General features: G+C 58.8%; 2 protein-coding genes across 4 annotated transcripts in view; both read left to right on the forward strand.

Annotated features, from left to right (window-relative positions):
- Positions 1-422: 422 nt before the first annotated feature.
- PHF13 (PHD finger protein 13) lies at positions 423-8,126 on the forward strand. The gene is made up of 4 exons (XM_040645723.1): positions 423-807; positions 3,169-3,270; positions 4,498-5,032; positions 5,502-8,126. Exons 1-4 carry the CDS (start codon positions 769-771, stop codon positions 5,726-5,728), a joined length of 903 nt encoding a protein of 300 aa, XP_040501657.1. The 5' UTR covers positions 423-768; the 3' UTR covers positions 5,729-8,126.
- Positions 8,127-9,029: 903 nt separating this feature from the next.
- THAP3 (THAP domain containing 3) overlaps positions 9,030-9,577 on the forward strand; it is an 8,078-nt gene continuing 7,530 nt past the window's right edge. For all 3 annotated transcript variants that reach the window (XM_040645725.1, XM_040645727.1, XM_040645726.1), the window contains exon 1: positions 9,030-9,166. In XM_040645725.1, coding sequence (XP_040501659.1) covers positions 9,093-9,166 — 74 coding nt within the window. In that variant the 5' untranslated portion in view covers positions 9,030-9,092. The remainder of the gene's footprint in view (positions 9,167-9,577) is intronic.

The raw sequence follows: 9,577 nt of genomic DNA on the forward strand, positions 1-9,577 counted from the left end.
CCACGGCCCTACAAAGGGGCACGAACCCCCAAGTCCAAAAGGAGACGGCAGATGCCGCCGCCCTCCTCGACCGAGGCCGTCAGCCCCACCCCCACCCGCCGGGTTGACCCCCGCCCCTCGCCCCCCGCCCCCGCGGAGACCGCGGCGCTACCGCTCGCGCCGCCCCTCCCCCACCGCACAGCCAGCGCGAGCCTCCGCACCTCCCCCGCTCCGGCAGCCTCAGGTCCCGGAGACACCGCCCCCACACACCGGGCAGCCGCCGCGGAGCTCTATGGGGGCTGGAGTCCGCGAGGCGGCCTTTGTGCGCCTCAGAGGCGGAGCTGGGACTACTACTCCCACAATGCTTCGCGCCCGCCCCTGCGCCTTCGGCTTCCCGTCGCCCACAGACTACATTTCCCGACAGCCCTCGCGGCTCTCCCGCCCTCCCTCCCGAGACACGAGCCGAACTGGGCGTCAGGTCGGGGAGCGGGTCGGGTTCCCGCTCGCCGCCGCCGCCGCCCCCCGCAGCGACTCTCCCGCCTCTCCCACCGCGCCGGCCGCAGGAGCTGCATCGCCAACTCTGCTTGGCCGTGGAGCCGCCGGCCCGGGAGCACTGAGCCGGGGACGCAACGCGCCGAGCCCCCTCATCATCTCCAGCCGGGGCGACCCCTCTCGGGTCCGCCCTCGCTCTGTGCGGCCGCCGGAGCCCCCAGCCCTGAGCGGCTCGGTGTCCCGGCGCCCGCATCCCGGGCCCCTGCACTCCCGTAGCCGCCGCCCCCCACCCTGAACATGGACTCCGACTCTTGCGCCGCCGCCTTCCACCCGGAGGTGAGTGAGGGCTGCGTCCCGACCGCCCCTGACCACCCCCACTCCAGTCCTGCGCTCCCCGCAGCCGGACCCCCGCCGGCCGAGCGCCGCCCTCCCCTCCCCCAGCCTTCCCTCGTCGCCCCCTTGGGCGCCGCCCCCCACTCGGGCCCGCGCCCGGTCCTCCCTGCTGGCCCTCGCTTCGGCGTCCCTACCGCGGGCGTCCGCGTCCTCCCGGCGCCCCTTCTCTCGGGCGCAGCACCCACCCCTCCCCGGCCTCGCGTAGCCCCGGGACTTGTCTGAGCCCCCGGCCCCTCCCCGCCGGCTTGGCTTACTCCTTCCCCGCCCCCGGGGACTCGGTCCCAGCCGCCGCCGCCTCGCGTTCCCGCTTCTCTTAGGAGCCCCCTCCCCCCTCCCGGAGGGGCTCGCGGTCCCCCTCGGACAGGGACTCCGCTCCGCGCGCCCCCGCCTGTTCCCTTAATCCCCCGGGCCCGGTAGTCCGCGCCCCGCCCCCTGACTCCCGCGCGGCCCCCGCCCCCTCAGGCGCCGGGGGCCTAGACCTGCCGGGTCCCCACCCCCGCAAACACCCGAGTCGAGCCCCCCACCCGCGTTGCGCTCTCCTCCCCCTCCGGGGCCCCCGCCCCCCGGCCGCGGGCTCTCTCGCCCCGCCCCGACTCCCCCCCCCTTCCGGGGATCGGCCCTCGGTTCTCCCGGGCGGCCCCTCCGGCGCCCCCGCCTCAGCCCTCTCTCTCTCCGGAGGCCCGCGGGGCCGGGGTGCGGGTCCAGCCGCAGGCGGGTGGGGGAGGCGGCGCCGGGTGCGTTCGCCCGCGGCGCTGTCGCCTGAGGGGTTCGCGGGGCCCAGCAGCCCCGGACCCCGAATCTTGCCCGGCTTCCCGCGCCCCCTCCCCCGCGGGATGGGCCCCGCACCTTCCGGGGCCGAGTGTCGGCGGGGGGCGGCTTCCGCGGAGGGCGGGGATGGGGGCCGCACCGCCATCTGCTTTTCCTAAAGGCGGCTAGGCGGGCGGGGCGGGGGCGGGGGCGGCGCGGGTCCCTCCGCCCCGGGCCCGAGCGCGCCGCCGCCTTCCACTCCGCGTCCAGGACCCTGACCCACTTGTGCTTGTTCCCCGTCGAAATAAAAGTTCTCGCCGAGAGTTTGAGGGCCGAGGGCTGCGGCCCTCCGACCGCGGCCAGAGCGCGGGCGGTCAGTTCTTCCTGGGGGTGGGGGCAGGGTCTCTTCGACGCAGGAAATGCCGGGGACCGCTCCGAGGCCCGTGCTCCGCCAACCTGCGCGCCCCCCGGGGTCCGAGCGGCCGGGGGTGGGAGGCGGAGGTGGTCTGCTAGAACCAAGTTGAGAAAATAACAAGTGGAGTCCTTGGAAGGAAATCTGCGGGCAGCACGCCGGGTGCTGTGCCGCTTTCTTAGCCTTCGGTCCTGGGGAGGGGCTGGGCTGGCTCCAGGAACCCACCCCCCAATTTCCTGTCCCGCGTTCGCCCTTGCAGGGTAGTGGGATCCTGGGCCTTGGAAATGGTAGCTGAGTACTTAAGGATGGGGTTGGGGTGGGTGCTACGGTGCGTAAAGGAGACCTCAGTAGATATGCTAGTCGAATAAACCGAAATAAAGCAGAGTTGTTTTGCTTAGTAGCAAATAAGGGTTCTTTCTCCCGGAGCTGGCCTTTCTCAGGAGAAAAGCCCTTCTTGTTGAGGGCATTTCTAGATTGAATGGAGACAGGACACATAAGCCAAAATCCTCTCGTATTTCATTTTCATCTTCAAGGTGTGAGTAAACCCAGCCCGAGCGTTTCTGGTTTATTTTTTGAGTCAGAGAACATTTGGGTGCTGGCTCCCTGGATGTTGGGTGCTGCAACGGGGGGGGGGGGGGGGGGGGAAGTGTTAGGAGGAGGGGTCCACCCTCAGCCCTGGCTGGGGAGGGTCAGGTCTGAGTCAGCTTTGGACCAGGAGGAGTTGGTTTCTGAAATCACTTAAAGTGCTTGGATTACAGTTGCAGCTGGATTTTATTTTCAAAATGGAAAATCTGTAGCAAAAAAGTAGTTATGAGAGCTCCTGATAGGCCTGGAGACCCTGATAGATAATGTCAGAAAATGCCACAGGAGGACTAAGAAGTAGACTCTCGTACACGTTTTTATCTCCTCCCCAGTTTCCCGGTGTGCTTGGCATAACATCACAATACCCCTCTTTCAGCCTTCTGAGTGCAGTGTTATTTCTTGACCCAAACCTACCTTATCTTGTTTCTTAGAGTGTTTGTAAATGTAGCAGTGTATTTTCCAGTGCTTGACAATAAAAGCTCCAGCTGGCTTAGTTTTGTTTCTCCAATTCCACCTACAAGTGCCTACTCTCAAAAACACCCCGTTTTCTCGCCTGCTAACAGGAGTGCTCCCCCAGTTACAAGAGGCGCAGGACTGTGGAGGATTTCAACAAATTCTGCACCTTTGTCTTAGCCTATGCTGGCTACATTCCTTATCCAAAGGAGGTAATAGTGCTGCTGGCAGTGAAACCAGTGGCCCGTGGGGGTCCGGGAGGGGTGGTGCGTGGCAGGGGGGGACGACGTCAGAGAGCTGTCAGGTTGAAATCTTTCTTAAAAACTTAGCCCAGCTGGGAGGTGGTTCTTAAAAATCTGATAGAAAACGCAGGCTTGTCTAGAAATGATTTGATAAACTTTGAGTCTTGGTTTGCAGATGACACGTTTGACGTCCATCTGCTCTGAATTTCCAGCGCTCACTGAGTGCCTACAGTGGCCAGGCAGTGGTCTTGGCCCTTAGATATATGAGATGGGTGCTGTTGTTGATCCCATTTTACAGATGGGGACACTGGGGGCACAGGCCTGGGGTTCAACCGGATGGTTAGGCCTCGTCTACACTGGCCTTCCTGGTGAGCAGCTCCCTGGTTGCTGTGTGCACCATATTACAGAATCTTCAGGGACTTGTGGCCAAAATCCCGTGCTTTAAGGGATTTTTTTTTTCCTTGCTAAATAATGGGTAGAAGTGAGGACCGCTATTGTCATGGTGCTCAAACTTGTACAGGACTAGAAAGAAAGGAATATGATATTTCTAAGAGACCAAACCCCACCATTGGCTTATCATTTCTGTTGCTGTGTACGTGGATAAATGCATCCTTTGTGCCACACAGAATGTTGCTACTCTTTGCAAATAAAATGCTTGAGTGGTCTGAAGGAGCCATAGGGATTAGCTCACTGCTTTGGGGCGGTAATTACCTAGTTTGATTTTGTAATATTTGGGGGTATCTCCAGTTTTTAGGAAGAGTGCCAGGAAATTCTCAAAACTAATTTAAGTTTGTTTAATTAAAAAAAAAATACACCCCTTGGGAGGGCAAATGGAAGGGAGATTTTACAATCCGGGAAAGATAAGGGGGGATCAGAGGGTGTTCTTGGCAGCTTTCTAGATATTTACTGGGCATCAAATGAGTTCCTGGGTCTGGGACAGGGGCTGAGGGCTCAGCAAGGGAAGGTTTTCCTCCTGGTGGGTTAACATTCTATCTGGAAGGTCACAGTAAAGTACTCATGACACCATTCCTAAAGAGTACTGCTTACGAGAGCCGAGAAGGTCATGGTTCTGATAGCCCTTGTCTGTAGGCCTGACTGGCTGAGCGCGCCTAGGGAAGTTCTGCTCGGGGCCAGCTCTCGTTGCTGGGGACTGGTCACAACATTCAGCCTTGGCTACCTGTGCCTCTGTCCTTTCAGGAACTCCCTTTGAGGAGCAGCCCCAGCCCTGCCAACAGCACCGCGGGCACCATTGACAGTGATGGCTGGGACGCTGGCTTCACTGACATTGCGTCCGCGGTGCCCCTGCCAGTCTCTGACCGCTGCTTTGGCCACCTGCAGCCCACCCTCCTGCAGCGAGCCAAGCCCAGTAACTTCCTGCTGGACAGAAAGAAGACAGACAAGCTGAAGAAGAAGAAGAAGAGGAAGCGAAGGGACAGTGACGTGCCTGTGAAGGAGGGGTACATGGGGAGCCTGTTGAAGCTGGAAGCCGCTGATGCCTACGTGGAGACCCCCACGAGTCCCACCCTGCAGGATATCCCCCAGCCTCCTGGCGACCCCTGCTCGGGCTGGGACTCCGATACTCCTTCTAGTGGATCTTGTGTCACTGTGTCACCTGATCAGGTCAAAGAAATAAAAACTGAAGGCAAACGGACTATTGTCCGGCAGGGGAAGCAGGTGGTGTTCCGGGACGAGGACAGCACTGGCAACGATGAGGACATAATGGTGGACTCTGGTGAGTGGCCCCTGCCGGACTGCCGTGCTCGTGGCTGGGGGTCCCGAGAGCGGCCCCTTCCCTGGAGTGTGACAGGAGAGTGTGCCCCACTGCCCCTAGGGAGGAAGGTATCAAAAGGTGGACTGAGATGTTTAGGAAGGGCTGATTGCGGCTAGAAACAGCTGAGATTCCAGGACAGGCCTCAAAATATAAAAATAAATAGAGCTTCTAAGTAAACATCTCCTGGTTAACTCCTGGTGGCACACATTTCGGTGTCCTTTGTCGTGCATTTACTGCACTCTCGGAGAGGGAAGGACTGCCCTGCCCTTCAGTGTGTGTGTGTGTTGAGGACCAGGCTTCTCTGCAGCTCAGCTGCTCTGCCTCCCATCCTCCCCATCCCCCCGTCCCCTGCCATGGGCTGGGGGGCGGGACCCCACTGGGGAGGGAGTGCAGAAGTGTTTTCTCTCCTCTTACACGTGTCTCCCTTCAGATGACGACTCCTGGGACCTTGTCACCTGCTTCTGCATGAAGCCGTTTGCTGGCCGCCCTATGATAGAGTGCAACGAATGCCATACCTGGATTCACCTGTCCTGTGCGAAAATACGGAAATCCAACGTTCCGGAAGTGTTTGTCTGCCAAAAGTGCCGGGACTCCAAGTTTGACATCCGCCGCTCCAACCGTTCTCGAATGGGCTCGCGGAAACTGTTTCTGGACTGACTGTTGGTGAGCGAGGAGAGCATGGGCGAGGAATCGGAAAGGAAGAGGGGCCTTTTGGTCCCTCTCTTAGTTGAGCACAGAACTCTCAGCTCTGGTGCGGGCAGACCCCTGCCATTCAGGTGCCTAAGCGAAAGGACAGGCTGTCCAAGGTATAACCTGTATATAGCCAGTGACTGAATAAAATCCTCGTTGGCCAAAGCTGCTGCTAGAGCTGTGTTCTCTGCAGTGGAGGTGGGCTACTCACCCAAGTACAGGGGCCTCTGTTCGGCTGAAAGTGAGGGTGCGTGGTAGTTGTGAATTCTTGCTGTCATTGTTAACGAACTCCCGCCGGTTGGAACCAGTGCTAGCTGTTTTCCTGCTTCCGCTGGCTTGGGAGAGGAGATGTTCAGTTTCCCGGGCCTGTTAATGAACAGCCATATGTGTAAGCTTTTCCTTAAGTGTAAGTCTTTGACCTAAGTGTCTGTACAGCAACCATCGAGCTGCCCCTACCTTTGTGGCCTGCCCTCTCCCTGCCTGGCTGCTGCCTGTCCATCCCTGCGGGCTGCCAGCTGGAGTCCTCTGGTCTCACCCTTGAGAGGAGCCCCGGGGCGGCGGCTAGCTAGTGATCCCTCGGTCTCCTTCTGTTTGTTAAAAGGGACAGTATGTGGCCACTTCTTGGTGGAAAAGGGGTTGGTTGGGGGTTGAGGTGGCCCGTGTTCATAACTCAGTTTCCTGTTTTGCACGATGTAAAAAACCTGTCTTTTTGCACGATATAGCCAAAAGTATTGGCAGATTTCTGCCGGGGTGCCCTTTCCAGTTGGTGTATGAGGTCCTAGGGGTGCCCAGGCGAGCTGTTTTCAAGCGAGAGGGCGCTTGGATTTTGTCCTCCTCTCTTTCCCTCACCTTGTTCCAGTAGCAACGTAACGGTTAGGCAGTCACGGGAATGGCTTTCCTCTACATCATGAGGAAGAAGAAACTCGAGGGGAAGGCCTCTCCTGTGGTTGGTTCTTAGGATGCCCTCATACAGGCTGGCCTGCTGGTTTCACGGGGCAAGGTTAGAATTTGAAGCCTTTTTTGTTTGTTTGTTTAAAATTGGCGAGTAAGCGATAGGGTAACGTTGGCCTCCAGGAATATACCACTGAACTGTGCAGACTTCCTTAGATCTGAACTGGGACCCTGGGCTGGGGAGCTTCCCGTGCAGGCCAGCTCTGGAGAAGCCCAGGAGTTTGTGCCTGCATCTCCCACGGGGCTCTGTCCGAGGGCCGCTGGTGGCTCTGGGGCCCGCAGGGACAGGAAGGCTCCCACTTTCTCCAGAGCTGACAGTGTTCTTTAGCAGTTCAAATGCTCTTCTCAAAAATTTTTCTTTTTTTTTTTTTGGTAAGTGGACGGGTGTGTTTTCATACACATTGTTTCTTGTGAAGCATGAAAAGGGAAGAATGCCCAAGTTGGTCATATTTATTTACAGCAGGGTGGACCCCCAGTCTCTCTGTTGGGGTCTTCATGTGGCATCCTCGTGTCGGGCCCCCCGGGGGACTCTGTTCACGTTCTCTCCCTGAGGCACAAAGGGGGCTGGAACTCGAAGTGGCTGAGTTCTGCGCTAGTATCGTTCATGCTTCACCAGCCAGCTGCTTTTTGTTTTGTTTTGTTTTTAATTCTGTTGCTTATATTAACACAGAAATAGAGAGAAATAGTTTCTGAAACCCAGTTTATCGTGAAGATCCCCAAGGGAGAAGTTCTGCTGTAGAGAAAAATAGTAAGAAACGGGCTTAGAAACCACCTTCTCCCCAGACAGCTGTCTGGCTCTGCTGAGGGCAAACGTCCAGGAAAAGTTGGAGAGGAATTTGCCAAAGATCTGCCCCATGACATTGCCTGTCCAGTGTCTTCACCATGAGAATAGCCAAAGTTCCAAAGTTTTTTTCTTTTTTAAAAAAACTCCACGAAGTTTTAAAAGTGCATTTAAGAATACGTGTGATTTTAGCGTGGAACTGCCAGGCCTGGCGATCGCTGTATTGCCTTTCGAAGGTTTGATACCTGGTGATGCCTCTGGAAGGTACTTGATAGTCATTTCGATCTGTTTCCTTCATTTCCTTTTTGTTCTTTTAACAGATCTATCCCTGTGGGTGGTGTCTAGGAAGTCAGGACACCTTGGTTTTTGTGTTAGCTTGAGCTGGGCAGCTGCAATCAGCTTTATGCAAATTAGGCGTGGCCCGTCTAGGGGCTCCTGGTTGGTGGCTAATAAAGTGAGGGGAGGGAAAGATGTCACCCCAAGAGCAAGCCCCTCTCATTGGCATTGGCCAGGCCAGACACTTAACATCGTTTACATGGTTCTGTGTAATTATAAAGTTTATGTGTATAAAGCCAAGCTGTTTCTGTGAAACTGTATATTTTGTAAATAAATATATTGCTACTTTGAGGTTCATGCCTAGCTCCAGGTGTTTGTTTTCTCTGGGGAGGACAGTGGTGTTTCTGCTCTCTTCCTCACCTCCCCCAAACCATGCTGACTATAGACTTGGGGAGATAAAGGCTGAGTTCATGGTTTACAGGATGAAGTGTGCTCACAACCCTAAATGTACTTTTCTAGTAAGTTCTCCAGGATCAAAGCACAGTATGAATAGACATGAATAGCTTTCACAGTTTCATCATGCTGTGAATTAGCTTAAGCCCCAATGAGTGGTTACCTGCTTTGTTAAAAGCAGCCTCCTCTGAGGTTCTGCAAGCAGATTTGCAATCTCCCAGGGGTGCTCATTCTGCCCCTTTACACTTGGGGGTCCCATGGCCTGTGCTTTTTCTGTCACTCAGCTGTGTTTGCCCACCTCTAATCTGGGACCCACTAGTAGTCAACTAGTACTTCCTTTCGAGCAGCCAAAATCTACGCATCAACATCTCTTAGAATCTTGGAAATACTGGCCAGGTTGGGTAGTGAGCCCTTCTCTGGTTTCCAGGTGTCCAAGGCGGTTGGTGGGTGTGTCTTGGCTCCTCAAAGCAAGGCGGTGAGGGCCTCGGGCTTTCGAGAACGGGTGGAGCTCGCACCGGCGGCGCTTTTGGGGTGTCGGGCAGGGGCTTTCTCTGGGACCACCCCTTGTCTTGGTACCCCGGAGCCCACCTGACTCGGGCGATGCGGGTCACACGGAGCGCGAGAGGAGGTGACCCTGCAGCAGAGCGGAGGCAGGCCCGCCTCCACCTTCCGGCGGCCCCGCCCCGTGTCAGGCCCCGCCCCGCCCGCGGGCCCGGCCTTGCCCCGCAGGCCCCGCCCCGCTCGCTGGCCCCGCCCCGGTCCGCAGGCCGGCCTAGCCCCGCTGGCCCCGCCCCGCCCACTGGTCTGGCCCCGCCCCGCGGGCTCGCCGCCGCCATCTTTGTTAGGGGCAGCTGGGCCTGGCGTTTGGAGATGCCGAAGTCGTGCGCGGCCCGGCAGTGCTGCAACCGCTACAGCAGCCGCAGGAAGCAGCTCACCTTCCACCGGTGAGGGGCGGGGGCGCCGTGGGGCGCGGGGGCCCGGCTGCCGACAAGCTTGGCCCGGCCGAGCGGCCGTGGCGCTCGCCGGAGCCCTAGGCCTGGCGCGCCGGGCGGGGACGCCAGGGCCGCTGCCCGGCCGCCGGGGAGGCCCGAGGGCGTGCAGCCGGGCCCTTCGCCGAGGGGCCGGCGGCCCGGGGACAGGCAGGGTGACCGGAGGCCCGGCGCCGCCTTGGCCGGTCTGGGCGCGTGGGGAGACAGTCGGAGAGGCTGAGCAACCTGCTGAAGGGGCACAGCCTCCCCGGCGGTTGGTCGGGGCGGTAGCGCGCAGAGGAGGCCGTGGTGGGCGGGCCCTAGCACCCTCTGACCCTCTGCAGTTCTTGGGGATGTCGCCCCCCCCCCCCCCCCCCCCCCCCCCCC

Source organism: Ursus maritimus, unplaced genomic scaffold (genome assembly GCF_017311325.1).
Source record: "Ursus maritimus isolate PB19 unplaced genomic scaffold, ASM1731132v1 scaffold_32, whole genome shotgun sequence".
NCBI lineage: Eukaryota > Metazoa > Chordata > Mammalia > Carnivora > Ursidae > Ursus > Ursus maritimus.

Coding starts and splice junctions, on each gene's coding strand:
- PHF13 (XM_040645723.1), top strand. CDS start 769: ATGGACTCCGACTCTTGCGCCGCCGCCTTCCACCCGGAG. Junction 3,271..4,497: donor ACATTCCTTATCCAAAGGAG/GTAATAGTGCTG, acceptor CTGTCCTTTCAG/GAACTCCCTTTGAGGAGCAG. Junction 5,033..5,501: donor GGACATAATGGTGGACTCTG/GTGAGTGGCCCC, acceptor GTCTCCCTTCAG/ATGACGACTCCTGGGACCTT.